Genomic DNA, 17,854 nt, shown 5'->3' on the forward strand with positions numbered 1-17,854 from the left:
AGACAGTCTCTGGCCACTGAGAAAGTCTGGCATCTCAAACTGCTTAAGGAAAGACCACTCTCAGAGTTAAGGGGGGAAATACTGTATTTTCTTTTCAGTTTTCTATGATGAGACAGTAATTCTGACAGCAAATTAGATTAAAAAAAACAGTCACGCAGTTAGAGTTTGGTTTAAAAATGCAAATAAAAGAACAACGGGAGGAGGCCCATTCAGGGAAGACTACGATGAACTGCTCCTCCAGCCTATCCTAAGGTATGTCACTCAGGGCATCGCTTTGGGCTGTGCTCTGTCCCCCGGCTGCAGTCTCCTGCCTGCCTGAGGACAGACATCAGCACAGCCTTGGGTTACCGTGGAGGCTATGACACAGACGGCATAAGGCATTGCACACCCAGCAGAACCATGGCCCAATGGCTTGTTCTGGGACTGTGCTGCATGTCCCACTTAAATCTGATGCTGAAGACGTTGAAAACCCACTGCCAGCTTCACGTCAGGCTTCCCCCCCACATCAGTTCTGATTAGTGGGTACCTGAAGGTCTGTCTCTGTCTTGCTGCGCTGAAGAAATCCTGCAGCTGGAAAATGATGTAGCAGGACTTGGAGGAGCTCTGGGCACTTAACTGGTGTGAAACCGGGGGTCTCCAGAGAAGTGCTGAATATCTGCTGATTTTGGAGTACCTATTGATGATTATTTTTTTGGTAACATGCTACTGTTCTCTAGCCAGTCTGCAACAGATGTCCTTAGGTGTCCAGATGCAGGGCTGCAGGTGAAGATTACTAGCAGGCAGAAGGAAGCTTTGGGAGCAGCCTTTGTCACATCTGGGGTTGCAGGGGACAATGCACGTGACCCAAGTGTGCCCAGGCCTGTACCCTCCAAGAAGTGAGGCATGGTTGTAAAGCCAAACTGATCAGCTGTAGCGGGTGGGGACAGGGGATCTGCAGGCTATGCACTCGCTGTTCTCCCACAGCTCACCTCAGGACCTCTTCCCCACCTTTGCCTCTGATGCTTGTGGTGAATTCAACATTGGGAATGATGTATATGCATTTCACCGGCCATAACCATCTATTTACCCACTGCCCAAAGACCTTTATTGGGAACTTCCTTGGCCCCACCAGTACTTCTGGCAGGATTATCAATGAATTTTGGGGTGCCAGGATTTTACTGTCTGTTTTGCCTGGTCTGGGGTCACGGCTGGTGCTGATCTGGTCCTCTTGCCGCCCTCAGCTTTGTGCCTCACCTGCTGCCATTCCCTAACTTCAGGACCTGATCTGGTGCAGTGGGAAAGCAAAGAGAGTCTTTTACTCCCAGCACAGGCTGGGATTCTTGGCAGATTCTCTTCTGCTTTCTAGTACTGCTTAAAACTCACTTTATCATCCTCCCAGCCCCACCAGTGTTTGCCTACTGACACCAGCCCAGTGAAGCGAGCGGCTCCATATGCGCAGATCTCAGCTCTCCAGGAGGATCTGCGAGCACAGCTAAATCAGCTACAACCTCTCCAAAGCAGGATTGTGCCTCACTCTGTCTGCAACACAGGGTGGACATGAACAGAACTCTCACCAGCATTAGTAAGGTGGAAAGCAGGTAAGGAGGGTGTTAAAGGCAGTTGGGTTTCAGGACAGCGCAGAAGGGAAAGTGAATGCAAGTCCACCAGCTGCCACGGCACCCTCCTGCCCAGGAAACTTGTTGGGTCTGCCAACTGTCTCTTGAGTTTTGGGCAGTTCAAAATGCTGTGAGTAATGTTTCCAAAAGGTCTTATGTGGCTGACAAACACCTACGGATTTTATCAGTATGATTTCGGCTTGTAGATCACTTAGTTGCTTTAAGAAACATTATTCTCAACTCACTGGCTGCAGATGAAGCTGGGAAGATCTGCGGTTTGGGGAACCTGGGAGAAGTTCACCAAACTTGAGAGAACCCGTGTCAAGTGACTTTGCTCAGCAGAAAGCAGGGCCTTCGTGGCCATGAATTCAAGTGACCTCTATTAAATCCTATGTTGACCCCCTTTATATTCATACTCCCTGAAGAGTCCCACCGGCTGCTGCCCCCCTACAAATCCCTGTCCTGTTAGGTCAGGCACGCAGATGGCATGCCTCCAGCTCTCTCGCTAGTGCCATCACTACACAAAAAGACACCACCAGAGCCCTCGGGCTCCAAAACTCAACCCTTGGGCACGCTACTGCGATTCCCCCATTGCTCCAGCCCAGGACGTGCTCTCCTAGGACCAAGCCAGCACAAACCCATTGAGAAATGACCTAGCAGTCGCTGCCTCAACCCATTGTGATGAAGATGGACTCTCCCCCATCTCCCGCTCCCCCACTTCATCAGTGAAAAAGCAAGAAGTAAATAACGTGCCAGACGGCCTTCCCCATCCCTCTCCCCCAGTGCAGAAGCCCAAACCCAAGACCAGCCACACAGCCTCTCTGCAGGAAGAGGCGTCAGGGGCTGGATCCAGCCAGGTGGCCCCCCAGGAAGGAGACAAGGGCTGGGAGACGTGAGAGGGCCTTGTTCAGCTCTGAGAATCATTCTTAAAAACAAATACTGGAACACCTAGCAGTAAAGCAAGGGGCTACTCCAGCTGGAGTCATCAACTAGAGACATCCCAGCACCACTTACTCAACGGAGGGAAAAAAGTAGCTAGCAGGGCACTAATGACTATTTTCCATGTAATTTTAAATCTAGTTCCATTTCTTTTTCTTTTTTTTTTTTTTTTTCCTTTCCACTCACTGGGTTTCTAACCCTGGTAATCTTTCTCTATGGCTCCTGTGTGTGTGTGTAAGTGTGTGTGTGGCAGAGGCAGTGGGGGTCAGGCGCTTAGGCACATTTGGCAAAGCCAACAGAGTCGTTATCACGGTCAAAGACGGTGTAGTAGGGACCGATGAAGACATCTCCCAGGATCCAGAGTGGGCCCCCGGGGGGTGGGACGTCCAGGCCTGAAAAGCCGCTCAGGCAGATGGTCTCTCCTTGTACAGAAACCTAGACAGAAGAGCGAGAGCTTCAATCTGAGGAGGTCCTCCCTTCCCTCAACCTCGCAAGCTGGGCAATAACACCTGCCAACGCTGGCTGCGCTTCAGTCTCTCCCAGCTTGAGATCCACAGCTTGCAAAAGTAACTCCCAACCCACTGCTCCCATGGCTCCAAACTCAGCTCCCCCTCCTAGAGCCTTTATGCAGCAAATCATCAAGTAAAGCCACACATGCCCATAAACCTCCCAGCCCACGCAGCTCTGAATTAGAGCCATTATTGAAATTCTGCACAAGATGGTCCTTGCAAGTTGAATTTGATGGCTCAAATGCCAGGCTGGTGGCCTCTGCTATGGTAAGGCTTCATGGCACCAGAATCCATCAGGAAAGGGCAAAATGTTTGTAGAAATTGATGCAACAGCCTGCCTGCCCTTCCTCTCCCATACTGCTATCGCTCATGAGCATCATGCAGGGGGTCTCATTTCCCCAGGACTTTGGTGAGGTTGCTTGGGTCTATCATCAGTGACACCAGCCCGTCACCCCAACCTTTCAGACGTTTTCCCAAGTGCCAGCTCCAGTCTTGCTTTTGCTGCTCTTGCATTTTGTGTTTCATGGTTGAGATTTGAGTGGAGGAGGCAAAAGTTAGGCCCTGGGGGAGAAGCATAGGGCTGGCAAAAGCTGCCTGGACATACCTTGAAGACATACTGCTCTCCGGTGAGCTGGTAGGGCTTCCCTCCTAGTGTTAGTGTGACAACAGGCAGAGATGACACCTTATCACAGGGGATCACGTACTGAAACGGCAACAGTAAAGGTTTTAGATGGCAGCTGCCACAGTGTCAGGAAAGGGCACGGTCTCTCCCGGGCACAATCACGTCTTTGTTGTGGTTTTCCCCAAAACCAGCTCATCTCAGGGTGCAGAAGAGGCTTGTGCTGGGCTAAGTGGGCTGCTCCCTGCCCAGGGCTGCAAGCTGAGGGGCCAGAGGGTTTTAGGGATAGGGATAGAGCCAAAACTTTTGGCTCTGCTGAGCCCCAGGGCCCAGCACCCGATGCAGCAGGGCTGGAGGTCCTTCCTCTTCCACAGGAGAGGGAGATGTGGCTCAGTACAGCCTAGAGACTTAGACAGGGACTCGCAGTGTGACGAACAGACAAAGCTGGTTTAATTAACACTGGCAAGTCTTGGGGAGGGTGGCAGGTCTAAGTCAGCTGTTGCTGCAGCATGTGGTCTCCAACACTGCAGAAAAGGCCTACAAGCATTCATGGCTCTGTGATTTGGGAGGGGTTTCAGAGCAGAGCATCCTTCCTAGAGGGTCCTTATAATCCCTGTTGCTCCACAGTTTCAGGGAGGAGAGGTGACCTTGTGAGATTAACTATGATGGTTAAAAACTTGGCAGGGGAGAGTTGTCATTTGCATTAAATATATTTGTATTAAAGTGCCTCTGAACTCACATTAACGTGAATCCTTGGCCTCAGCTGCAACTCATACCCCTTCTCCTCCACCTCCCAGAGATGGGTGGCAGAAGTGACCCAAAGCCTCCCGAAGTTCATGGGACCTGGCCCTCTACTGAGAGTGTAAGCAGGGCAGTGAACACTACCCGGGGTCAAAAACCAGAGGCGTCCTTGCTATGCCAGGGGCTTTTCCAGGAGCAAAAGCTGGGAACAGAGAGCAGAGGGAGCAGAAGACCAGGGTGTCTAGAAGCATCTGGGTGCTGCGATGGCCACAGACTCCCACCTTCCCAGCCTGGCCTCACCTGGCCTTTGATGAGTGGTTTTGCACCAATGGCTGTCTGCAGCTCCTTCACTTCCTTGGTGGGGCCAGTGATGAGTGAGGTTCCTGTGTCCACGATGGCCTCGCAGCCCCCTTTGCACAGAGTCAGCCCATTGGCAACGTCCACCCTGGGGAGAGATGTCCAGACAGAGACAACTCTTAGAGGCCTCCCAGCGAAGGCTGCAAGAAGCAGCAGGCAAAGAGTTGAAGATGGCTGAGCCTGGGCAGTATGCAGGCATGCAAGGGAGGGCTGCGACAGACGTCCGGGAAGGACAGATGCTCAGAAATACTGATGCAGCACCGACTTAGTGCACAGACCCCCTGGCTCCCTCTCACCTGCTCCTGATTGAGCGGGTGTCTTGAGATGTTACGGCATTTCTGCAGAGAGCCTGGACTGCTGCCTGCGTACCCTGCCTGCTACCTGCACTCCAGAGCAAGTACTGCAGCTAATGGGCACGTGAGCGAGCCAAGGGCAATGCATTAGGGACTCGTATGACCTGTGCTACTGCAAAAAGCAAAGGATTAAAGGGGTGTTGTGACAGCTGAGAGGGTCATGGGCAAGGGAAGGGCTCGTGTACATTGAAGAGGCAAGACAGGAGCTGCTTGGCTTCCTCACCCGCATCGCGCTTCACAGCAGCGTGGACAGATAAAGCCTTCCAGCTAAGGGTCTGCCACACTTTGCCAACACAGCAGGGCTGGGGGAAGATGAGAACTAAAACTCTGCACTGGGGAGGGATGCAATCCCTAGGAAAAGGACGCACTCTGATCACAGGCCGCTTTTAAGTTCCCATCACGTGGGAGAGCTCAGAATAGACTGTGGGGCTGGCGGCCGGCAGCTCAGCCCGCTCTCCTCCCCTCTGCCTCCAACAATGTGCGCTGATTGCCACACCGTGCCCTTCAGTCAAGGGCTGGCTTCCTGGGGCCTCATCCTGCTCCTCCGGAGCTGCGTGCAAGTGAGCCACACAGCTTAGGCCTCGCTGAGAGCTGAGCAAAGCCTCAGCAGGGCTCGCCCTGCCTGCAAGAAGGACATGCCGCTGTTTTTCCCTGCTTCGCAAGGGTGCAGCAGGCATTTTCAAGGGCCAAGCTGTAAACAAGAGGTAAAGATTTTGCAGAACATCTCCTGCTGTTTTCTGCCTCTCCTCCCCTTCCAGCAACAAACAATCCAGCCTTAGGGCGGGATTTTAATCTGCTTTTTTTTGGTGTGGATGTGTTGCAGGGATAGAGATGATTCCTTTTCGGGGAGGGTCTCAGCCCAGCCCCAGGTGTGAGCTGTCTGCACACATGTCCCCATGCATATAGTCGGGTGGAGGGGGGGACTTACGCATCCATGTGGACCTGCCAGTAGGCCTTGCGCGTGACATTGACCCAGCTGAAGTCGCCACTGTAATACTTGGGGTCCGTCCCTCCCAGGAGCAGCTCGCCACCAGGCTGAGCTGTGGGGTCTCTGAAAAAAAAACCAACCAACAATCCATATGCGTGAACATCAGAGGCAGGGCGGAACAAACCCCTCCATGTGCCCCCAAAATACATGCTGGGGTGCTTGGGGGTGAAGCACAGCATTAGCAGCATTGGAGACAGATGACTGACTTACATCATGCTATAATATGTCAATATAAGGACAGATACTGTGAGATAGGCTGGGGTGGGGACATGGGAATGTTTTGGCCCAGCCAAAGCATCTTGCAGCTTTTTGCCTGGTGCTTTTCAGGGCCACCTGGAGAAACTCACTGCAGAGAAGGGGGATGGCAAAGGGGAACTGAGCACTGACACAGGGGCCCCCCAAATAATCAGCTTGTAACAAACACCCGTGCAGGGTTAGACATGGCTGACGCAGCGTTAGGTTATCTGCACTCGACTCCGCACCAGCCAGCAGCCTCAGAGCCGAATCCTCAAGGTTACCGTCAGATAAAAGCTCGCTGCTGAGCAGATGGGAAGAAATATGGTGATGGGGGAGGGCTGGCACTTGAACGGCCAGCAGCAGCCCTCTCTGCCCTCCCTGCTCCTGGCGTGCTACTTTTGGGCTGAAGTAGTTCAGAGTCCCCCTTTGGTGCCAGGAGGGTGATGGGGTGTCCTGTGGGGAGGATCAGTGGGTGTGAAAGCACTGGGAGCTGCAGAGGAGGATTTCCTGGGGGGTGAGGGAACGATAGCCCCATCATTAGTGACAACCTGTGGGGGACATGCCTGCCTGGGAGGTTACATGGTGGTGGCCATGTGGCTCATGGATTTTGGCAACAGGCTGGGGCTGTGTTTACTCCCCTAACTGGGACTGCACTAGCAGCTTGCAATCTCATGATCACAACCCTGTTTATTTTTATTTCTCTTTCCTCTGGAAACATCCTCTGTCTCTTAATCAGTTAAGAAATCCAGTAGTAGACCTACCCAGCTTTTTATCAGTAAAATGGCTGCATTTCTGCTTCCCTTCTTAATTCAAAGCAGTAAGAAGAAATTTTGGCCTGACTGCTCCAGATAGGAGACCTTGCTGAGACCTCCCCAACAGTGCTGGCCAAGGTGTAAACCGGCACATGGCACGAGGTGCTACCAGGAGACATAGAGAAATGCCCAGCTGGGCTTGCCCTTGCAACGAGAGGTGTGGCACCAAACCCAACACTACCTGTTCAGGTAGAATGAGAAGATGTTTTTCTCGATCAGCTTCTGTTGCATGATGTTATCGAAGAAAGGGGTGACCTTGTCCACAGAGATCCTTGGGAATGCCATGCCCAGGATGCCATCGAACTTGGCAGCGATGAACGTGATGCCTGGCTGCTTCACGGCCTCCCCGAAGATCTGGTTCTTGATTTTCAAGTTACCGAGCTGAGGGGAGATGGGGAGGGAAGGGAAAAGCAGATTGTAAAGAACACTGGCTTGGGGGACCAGGGCGGAAATGGGATCTCACTGAACACAGGCTGTAGCGTATCCCTCAATACACTGCCACACTCCTGCCTGCTTTTACCCTTGCATTTGTAGGCAGCTGCAGAAACCCTGGTGCCACTCTCCTCGGGGTGAGGGGTGCAGGGCACTCTGGCCACATAGCGGCAATTCCTGAGTCCCTGCAAAGCCCAACGCACCCCTAAGGGCAGGAGCCCCCCCCTGCTCTTTGCTCACCTCACTCAGCGTTTCAGCCTTTTGCTGGGTCCCAGCACTGGCCATGCCATTTTGCAGCTCCTCCTCTTTGCCCAGAGGGCCCTATATCACTTTGTCCTCCCTACATCCCTTCCCCTGCTGCCTACTTCATCCTTTCCTCCCAGTCTGAAAAGCTCTTGTGCTGCACCTTTAATCCTCCTCCCCACTCTGGACAACGTCTAAGTCATCTCTATGTCCTACCTCCTCGGGTGCTGCACCCGTGCCCCGGTTGGGAGCACAAACCCCTCTCACCTCTGCCAATGACCCCTGCGATCTCCCCTGCATAAGAAACATCCCTAGGGTACTGCTGTGTCTCCCAGAAGAGCCACCAGCCTGCAGAGAGCTCCTGTGGGAGGGGAGAAGACACAGCCAAGAAAGTGAGGTTGAGCCCGAAGCACGAAAATAGCAAGCCGAGTACTGTGAATGCAAAGGTCACCTCTCTTGCCAGCCATGAGAAGGACTGGTGTTCCCCGCTGGAAAGCTGAAATGCTTCGCAAGGGCAGATCCCCGGAAAGAAGGAGATCACAGAAAGCAAGATAGCTCTGCTGACGGGGAGCAGGATGTATCAGCTGGCTCCTGGCTGTAGCAGTTCAGGAGGTTTCCGAGCTTCTGGCTGATGACGGGCAATTTTAGAATCCGTGCTAGGACAATTTCAGCCTCTCAGCCTGCAGCTAGCAGCCCTGTAGTGAACCAGGCTGGACTGAAAAGCTGGCCTCTCCTACCTGATGGCAGATAACGATCCCTGTAAATTACTAATATCCCCCCAGGGTTAGACAGTGCAAGGCTGGGTCCGGCGGTGCTGGCTTTAATGGTATCTGAGACTTGCACTAGAAAAGGGCAATCGAGCCTTGCAAAAGCTAAAAGCCACAGGACAGGATGCGGGGCGAAACAGCTCACAGCAACACATCCGCTCGCCGGCGCATGGCAAGTGCCCCCGTTGCATGCCACAGGTTTACAAAAGCCACCACTCCACCACTTGGCACAGCTGGTCCTGCAGCAGCTCAGAAAGTTCAAAAAAGCTTCCACTTAAAAAAAAGTAAAATGCAATGGACTGATAAAACTGAGCGCCAGGTTCGTTGAATATTGTCCTGGTTGCACATCCCAGGAGGGAGGCAGATATCTGCTTGGTGGTGGGGTCTCAGCAGACCCTGCCCACACTTGGTCCTCAGCGGGACTGAAAGCCAAGAGCATCTTTAGCACAGCACTGGTGCCAGGTGACAGATCCTTTGTCTCTGTCCCTCGGCTGGCTCTCGTCCAGACACAGAGAGACCAAAAATCATTACTAGTGGATGGCTGTGCAGTGGCTGCCCTTCAGCGCTTTGCAGACAGGTGTCGGCACCCTGCAGCTCGCCTGGCCTCCCTGTTAGCGGCCTCAGCCAAGCGGGCAAGCGCCGGATGGCAAAGGCAGACTAGAGGTGAGGGCCTCCGTGGCACGGTTTGGCACCAGGGCTTGGGGCTCCCCTCTGCAGAGGCACAGGGGAGAGGCGAGGAGGGGCATCTCCTGTGTGGCATATCTGCACTGCAGCCCTAGGAGAGATGGGGCCACATCGCCATGTGCCCCACAGGCAATGATGTCTCCTCTGCTGTCCCTGAAGGACATCCCAAGGTCGGACTGCAATAAAGGGATGAGATGCCTGAGCAGCAGAGGGCTGGCTGAACCCGCTGCTCTTCGGAGAGCGAGCAGCACTGGGGAGTATGGTGCTCCAGGGCATCATTCCTCCACAGAAGGAGGCAGGATGTTCGACATGAGCTCGTCACTCTCTCCAAAAAAAATTCAGGGCTGAGGGACTCTGGACCACCTGCCAAGCAGCACCTTTCGGTCAGATGTCAGTGCTTACCACAGGCTGCTGTGGCTGCTTCCACCCATCGGGATGGCTGGAGCCGAGAGGGTCACCCTGAAGGCTGTTTCAATGTCTTGTCTTTCCAGACTACACCCAACTGGGAGCTTGCCTATGGGATGTTGTGCATCAGAGGAAGCATCTTGGTGTCCAAGCTGAAGGTCCCTGACCCTCTGAGTTGGCCCTGCTCCTCCTGTGTACTGCAAGCGTGACACTGCTCAGGCTCCATGCAAAAGGTTTCTCTTGCTTCTGCCCAGACAGAAACCAAATGCTACAAGCTGTGCCAGCTGCCAAGAGCCATCCCCACTTCCTGAACAAGCTCAGGAGCAAAATCCTACCTCTGAGTCGCTGGGAAGTGGAGAGCTAATTAGCAAGCAGGCATTAGGGTGATAATTACAAACAAAAAAAAAAGAAGAAAAAGCTGCAATTTTCCTTCTGACTCACTTCAGCCCCTGCATTAAGCCAGAAAGTGCCTAAACCAGCCCACACTTTCACAGGACAATAAAGTTCGCTGTTTGCCTTGCTGCCCTGCTCTATTACTGGGACAAACGCAGATGCCTCCACCTCCATCTGTATTTTGCAAATGTAATGTAAGAGAAACCATTAATACTACATACACGGTGCCTTCATTTGGCGAGAGCTGCGGGAAGGCTCAGATGGGTGGCTTTTTTTGCAGCAGGGTGATTCTAAGTGAACCGAGGGATGTGGGAATTAAATGGCATGAAACAAAACTGCAACGGTCCCGAAGCTTGGTGGGCTGCAGGAGGCAGAGAGCAAAACCAGAGGTGCAAAGCTGCTGGCAGCCCCTGTGGCTCTCCCCCACAGCCCTGTCTGCACTGATTTTCAGGGTTCACGGAGCCCATCAAAAGCCCTCTCCCCCAAAGAGGGTCCTGCACCCAGCCTGAGCTGCTGGCATCTTTGGATGCAGCACAGAGGCAACGGCTAGCCTGAAATTTTCCTGCTATAAGGATGGGCTAAAGAGTGCTCCTTGCATGAGCCACCCACTTCAGGCTCCTCTTGGATATTTTTCTTTTGATCCCGATGAAATTGGTAAGCCAATACTTTTCAGCTGAACCTAACATGAAAAACCCCAAATCCCTAGATTTATGTGCTTATTCAACACTTTTGCTTTGTCTCACCCCTGCAAAGCAAAGATATGCTCTTATCCCTGCCAGGAGACCAAGTAATCTGGGAGCACGTGCGCCGCTGACCTTTGGCAGCTGGCAAACGCTCATGAGCATCTGTACCTGGGAGGCAGTCGTAAAAGGCACCCACCATTTACAGGACAGAAAGCTCAGCCTTTGCTCTCTGAAAAGGAAATGATGGAAAGCAACCACCAGCAACCCAGCTACCTTGCGTTGGGCCCTGAATGCTGCTGGGGAAGCCCACCCAGGTGTTACACAGCCTTTGCAAACATAAGCACCATTTCTTGACACGAGACCAGGATGGGGCATTGAAGACCCCATTTCTGGCCAGTATTTGGGCAGCTTCCCATGTGGACATCCACTGCCGCGTGGATATTGGCCTGGAACAAGCTGGGCACCACCAGCAGCCTGTGCAGAGGTGCTGGTATGCACTTGGGCTAGGAAATTTCTGGGGTCAGGAGGAAGAGGGTTGGAGGGATTGGCCAGAGACCATGTTTGCAGAGCACCACGTGTGCGGTCCACGCTCCTAGCCTGCTGACCTGCTGATTAATACCTTCCCCATTCTCTGCCTGCCTTGGTCGTTGTCAACTCCTCAGCCATCATCACCACCTCATTTCAAAGCAATTGGAAACATGGCGCTGAAGCATGCTTTATACAAGTAGGACACTTAAGAAGGGAGACCTGTTGAAATCAAACAGCTTCGAGCACTCTGCTGAAAGCAGGCTGGGGCAGCTCAGGGCAAGGGCAGTTGTTACTCACCGTGACGGTGTCCTGACTGAGGTACCCAGAGAGGCTCCCTGTCCCGTAGTGGATGGCGAACTCGGTGCCATTCTCCACATAGGTGCTGGATTTAGAGGCATCGTACTTGTGGTGCAGCACTGCAGCCAGGGAGAGGGACACAGGGGGACATAGAACATTAGTCCTCCATGATACCTAGGGCTCCCCGATACCTAACCCCACAGCACCTGGCTCATCAGGACAAACGGACACTCAGCAATGGTAAGGTGGTCCTGAACCCAGCATTTGCCAAGCCCGGACTGCTTAACAAAGCATTTCCGATGTCTGGGGAATTAGGTGGGCAGATCCAATTTGGCTGTTAAATCGGATTTGGCCAAGGGGTATTAAAAGCCTAGAGCCTACGTGGCTGGTGTGTCAGGGTGTGTTAAGACAGCAGAGCAAAACGTTTCCCTCTGTGCCACGGAAAACCAGGGTGGCTTTAGATATAGCCTGCTCTGGGCATGAACATTTTTAATGGATTTATCTGTTTCTTTTGCTAAGACTAGGTGGAAATTTTTTTACATGGTCACTCTTTTTTGCACAGAGAGGGCTCAAAATATTCTTTTATTTGCAGAGGAGAAGGGCTTTCCCCTAGTCTAAGCTGCTTTTCCTCTTGGAAGGGTTGGGAACTGTAAGATATCCCTGGTTTTATGGCCAGGCAGATACCTCCTCCGCAGATTCCTCCCGAGTCACGAGTTGGGCAGCGGCCTGTGGCAAGCTCGGCCAGCCCAGCTCCACAACTGCTTGCTGAGCGGGGCAGACAGCGGCTGAGGATGAACCAGCTGAGCCCTATGGAAACCGACACGCTACACAGGGACTTCCTCAGCTGGACCGTCTGGATCCCAGTCTGGCAGAAGGTTAGGCTCATTGCATACTCATAAAACAAGCCTTTGGTCCCAGCACCTCCCGCACCACTGCCTTGGGAAACCAGCTCCCTGCTACAGAACAAGAACCCCAAGACAGACTAGGTCTGGACCTCATCAGCCTACTAGTGTTCTAGATCTCATTTCACGCATGCAAAAAGAAGGTCCGTCTCCCCTCTGGGCGCTACAGGACCATACAAAAAGTCCAAATTTCCTCCCTATCCTCATTGAGCACTGTGGGTCGCCTTTCATGGTTCCATTTGTTGTCTCCACAGGTTTCTCTGCTCTGCTTAAGCAGCACAGACAGTGGCTTTTAAATGGCATTTTGCCATAGCCGGGTTTGACACCTTCAACTGTGGAGGTTTATTGTGTAGGAATGCTACAGAGCAAAAAAACTTGTAGTCCCTAAGACGTTCTCACCTCATCGTGCCTCCCTGGCTTTTGTTAATTATAAATCCATAAACATGCATGCACATGCTCCATGCGGCAATAAAGCAGAAACTAGGACAGTTTGTATCAGATCTGGCAAGAGGCTGATTTTTTTTCACCAGCCTTGCGCAATGGGGCAACAGCAGCGTCGGTCTATAATTTGGGGAGAAACATCACAACCTGTGATGCTGCTCCCTGGCTGCAGGGCCGAGGCTGTTGGGGAAGGTTTGAAGCTGTGTGTGGGTGATGCAGAGGGGAAAAAACAGGAAGGGAGTAATGAAGGATTGATGTGGGAGGTTGGGATCCTATTTCCAGCTCTGACCCTAAAGACCCCATCAGCCTCTGGCAAGCCCTTTCATGCTGCTGCCTCAGTTTCTCCTCTTGCAATGCCAGGATCTGCACTTTGCAGGGAAGAAGAAGCTGTTGAGCCGTGGCTGCCACCAGTGACACTTACGGCAAGCGATGTCCAGCAGATGACAGTGCACAGATGGCACCCAGAGGTTGGAGGAGCCAGTGTCGAAGACCACAGTGAACTTCTGGGGGGGGGTTCCAATGCCGATCTCGCCGTAATACTGGGCCTGCAAAGGAGGAGAAGGGAGCCATGAGCTGAGACAGCCAGCTGAAAACAGGGATTAAAGACCAAAAAAAAATCTCAGGATTGAAAAAGGGACCACCTTATTATCTAGACACTGCCCTCCTCTTGTTTTTTGGCAGTAATGGGCTCCTAGCCTTCTTCCTCTGGAAGGGAGGCTCCCTTTCGCTGTTCACACCTCATTACAGCAGGTGTGAAAAGGATAAATTGGGGAGGAGAAGTGGGATGGGTGCTTGTGGGGGAGGACTTTTGGGGCAAGGAGACAGGGCAGAAGACAAGGGGGAAGGTCTGCAGGCTGGCATGCAGTTCACTAGACGGAAGAGAAAAAAGATAGGAGAAAGCCAAGCAAAACACCTGCATTATTGAAAAGCTAAAACTGGCTGGGAAGCTGCTTTGCTGGCGAGTTTGCAGAGGAACTGTGGGTTGCAGCGAGCAGCAGCTCTGCCTGAGATGGGTGGAGGTACTGCTGCTGGGGCTTTTGGTGTGTGCTGGCGAGCCACTGGGGTGGGGAGGAATAAATAAATGCTAAGTCGTGGGCATCGCAAGGCTTTGGAGGAGCTGGAGGGAGAAAAGGCCATCAGCAGCACCGTCAGAGAGGGATTTAGGGCTGCAGGGTGAGAGTTTGGGAGAAGTCCCTGTAGCGCAGGTGTCTGATGGATACCCCTCTGCTCTTCATGCATCTCTGCTAGGACTGGAAGAAACCTGAGTGCCTGAGGTGTTTGCAGGGCATCCCTCTATCCAGAGGGGAGAGGATGAATGGGGAATGCTTGGCAGGTCCTGGATGGGCCCATTCTTCCCCAGCCCTCCCAAAGGGGCAGAGAGCCATGTCATGCTTGGAGAGCAGCTGGATCAGGGCCCTGGAGAGAAGGCTGAGAGCAAGGGAAGTCAACCTGTGGCCTTTCCAAACCCGCCATGTATTTAATTAAGGGGGGAGGGGAGAAAACAGGATTATCAAAGCTGCTCACCTCCTGTGCGCTTAGTTTGCAAGGGTTGCTCACTGAGTAATTAATAATCCATTGCAATTAGCTGTAATGGGGAGGCAGCACTTGCTGCCAGTGATTCTGTAATTATTGCTGGGCCTTGAAAATTAATCCCCGGTATAGGGGCCCCATACATCATATACACAGACCCGTGAGGGGTCCCAGGGGCTGGTGGGGACCATACAGGGTGGTCTAGGGGAAGCTGTGCCTTTCATCCCAACAGCTCCTCTGGCAGCAAGGGCATTTTCGGCCGGGCTGGGAGGAGTCCAGAGGTCCCTTATCTCCCACTGCAGGTTGCGCTAGTCCCCCTGGGACAAGGGAGTGGAGTCCTTCCCCAGGTGGCAGCCTGAGCTGCAGTTGCAAGAGACAATGCCGTGGCGCAACTGCTAGCGCCCTGGCTTTCAACACCGCTGATTAAAACACTGGCGGCCCTTCCCAGCACAGGCCTGGCAGGATGGTGCTGGCTGGGTGACAAGAGCCCCTGGGGAAGGGGAGCAGAGGGGAATATCCTGAATTAACACCCAAATACCTGGCGCCAGCTTTATTCTGCTGGCCAGTGCTCACATCCCACCCCCCAAGAGCCATGAGGTTACCTGGTGGGGAACCCAGAAATAGGAAACCCCACCCATGTCTGGCAGCTGGGCAAGCGCAAACCTCACATCCTTTACCTAGCTTCTCCTTGTATCGCTGCTTCCACCACAAAGGTCCCTTTGCTCTTTAAGCCACTGAGAAGAAGGTGGAGGTACAGGGTGGCTTTTCCCAAGGCCGTGCAAAAGATGAAGGATAGCAAGAGGAAGTGTCCTGCATCCCCAGTCCCATAGCAAGCTGGTGCCAAGTCTGAGCCCTCTTTTCCTACCCCATGCTCACTCTTTTATGCCCCAATGCCACAAGGAGTGGAGCGTGCTTTTTATGCCCATCTTGCAGAAAGTGGAGCCCAAAGGGGCCAGAAAATGCTAGGAAGGACCGCAAGTGAGCAGGCCCCTATTTACGATCATTACTTAGTGACAAAGGGGAAAGGAAATAGGTCACAGAAGCTGCAAAGCTCCCACTTGGGTGGCAGTGGGTTGTTTATTATTATTATTTTAATTATTAGTATTTTTAGTTTAGCAACTTTTGGCAACCACCCACCAAGCCGCAGGGGGTGCATGAATCTCTCCTACAGGATCAACATCTCTCCCTCTTTCACTTTCCTGGCTGTGGTGGGACGGCAGGGCAGGCATATCCCACCACCCCCCTGGGATGGGTACCCCCAGAAGTGAGAGTCAGGCGACTGGCATCGCGCTGGGGTCCGCTGCATTTGGGGGGTGGTCGGCAGAGGGGCTGTTACTCACATCCATGTAGTTCTTCAGGATCTCCGGAGTGGGCTCAGCCAGGTCAGCGAAGCCCAGCTTGAACTTGAGGAGCTGGGTGAGGGCGTTCATGTCCGGGATCTCGCTGCCCACCTCGTTCAGGACGCGCCGCATGGAGGGGAACTTGGTCAGGGGGATCCTGCAAGGGGAGGGCGGAGCGCCCACCTGTTAATGGGAGTGTGTGTGTGGAGGGGTCACCCCGGGGAGGGGGGCCACACGGCTCCACCGAAACCAGGGCACCCGCCAGCATGGAGTGGGCGAGGTCTGGGCTCCTGCCAGCCCCCCCCGTGCCGGATCTCCCGTGCTCGGTGCTTTTCCCAAAGCTGGAGGACGGCGGGGAGGGAGGGCGGCGGCGAGTGGCTACCAAAGGTCACCGGGAATAGGGGAAGCCGGAGCGAGACCCCTCCATAGGCAGAGCATCAGCCCTGAACCCCATTTTGGGGGGGTCCCAGCCCTTCCCCCCTCTGCTTTAACGGTGGGAGAACAGCACCGGGGCGAGGGGGGGTGCCTGCGAGAGGAGCCCGGAGGCCACCATTGCACCAGCACCCGGGGTGCCTGTCCCACGCCCCCCCCCATCCCCAGCAGACCCTGAGGGACCCCTCACGGCTCACCTGATGAGGGCCGCGCAGGGCCCCGCCAGGGCGAGCAGCAGGAGGAGGCCGCGGGGCCCCATGGCGGCGGTGCTGGCAGTGCTGGCGGTGCTGGCGGTGGTGCTGGCGGCCGGGGGGGGGCACCGAGGCCGGAGGGTCCCGCTGCTGGCAGGCCGCGACGCCGCCTGCCCGGCTGCCTTCCCTGTTTTTGTAGGAGCGGCGGCCCCTCTCCAGGGATTTTTCGAGTCAGCTGACGGTCTAAAATTGCAACCAGCGGCGTCACGTGAGGGCGGGCCGGGGCGGGGGCTCCCGCGTGGGGTGCGGGGCCGTGGGTGCTGCCTCACGCCCCCCCCCCCAAGTCGCCAGGCCTGACCCCCGGTGCCTCGGCCCATGACTCAGCCTCCGGGAAAAGGGGAATAAACACCATTAAAAAAATCACGAGGCGCCCCGCCGGCCACGCGTGCTCGCTTCTGTTCTGTCTGTAACTTCCTTTCTGTTGGCTTTGTTTTTGTTCTTTCCAGGTTTTCTGGCTTTTCTCTCTTCCCTGGGGAGAGGGGCACCCTCCCCAGGCCAGCAGCCCCCCCCCCGAAACCCTGCTGAGCACAGCCCCCCGCCCCAGCCTGGCACGGTGAGGGCTCAGCCTGCTCAGGGACCGCAGCCACGCGCCCACTGTCACCAGTGGGGTTTAATTTTTGCAGCCAGGCTCACCGGGATGTCTGCACCCCCCCGCCCAGGGGGGCCGTGGCAGCCCCCTGGCCCCGTGCTTCTCCCTGGCCCCAGGATACCCCCAGTTTGGGGGGACTCATCCCTCCAGGCTGGGTTTTTTTGGGGGGAGATGGGCATATCCTGGCCTATAGCTTGTTTGGGAGGGGCCGGGGGGGGAGGTTGCCAAGCTAGATGTGCCCCCCCCTCGAAATGCCACCGTGGCAGTACTGGGCCGCTTACAGTCATTGAGGATGATGCTGGTGCCGGGCAGGAGCACTGGGACGGGCTCTTTTCTACCTCCTGGCTCAGAGGTGCCACCCTGCCAGCTTGGGAGGTGGCGGATGGAGCTAATCTCTGCCCAGTTCGCCCTGACCGAGCTCTTACAGAGCCACGAGACCAGCTGGAAAAAAAATACAAATAAAATCGGATTTACAGACACTTTCCCTTCCAAGTCCTGAGGGCTAGGGGTGTTTGTTTTCTGTTCCTGCTTGTGCCCAGCCTTGGGGATGGGAGAGCAGCAGCCTGTGGGAAGAGCCGGACACTGCTGGAGTGGGGGACCCCTGGCTTCGTGACGGGGTCCCTGTCCCTTGCCCGCCTCCTTCATGTTCATTCAACTTCTGGAAAATCACTGGGTCATGTTGCTAGCACCTGGCTTGCACCATCTCCTCCCCACCCTCCCTTCCTGAGCCTCTTCCATCTTCCCAAGGCCTCACGCAGCATCCCGCTGCCCCAGGTCTGTGCCTCCC

General features: G+C 54.4%; 1 protein-coding gene across 1 annotated transcript; it reads right to left on the reverse strand.

Annotated features, from left to right (window-relative positions):
• Positions 1-66: 66 nt before the first annotated feature.
• CTSD (cathepsin D) lies at positions 67-16,810 on the reverse strand. The gene is given in 11 exon segments (XM_069803619.1): positions 67-2,969; positions 3,648-3,746; positions 4,704-4,848; positions 6,042-6,164; positions 7,332-7,531; positions 11,583-11,701; positions 13,347-13,470; positions 15,796-15,952; positions 16,425-16,528; positions 16,530-16,591; positions 16,594-16,810. Coding segments are annotated over 11 exon segments (1,497 nt in total). The 5' UTR covers positions 16,796-16,810; the 3' UTR covers positions 67-2,807.
• Between the last annotated feature and the right edge of the window lie 1,044 nt (positions 16,811-17,854).

The sequence above is a fragment of the Haliaeetus albicilla genome, chromosome 16 (genome assembly GCF_947461875.1).
Source record: "Haliaeetus albicilla chromosome 16, bHalAlb1.1, whole genome shotgun sequence".
NCBI classification, from domain to species: domain Eukaryota; kingdom Metazoa; phylum Chordata; class Aves; order Accipitriformes; family Accipitridae; genus Haliaeetus; species Haliaeetus albicilla.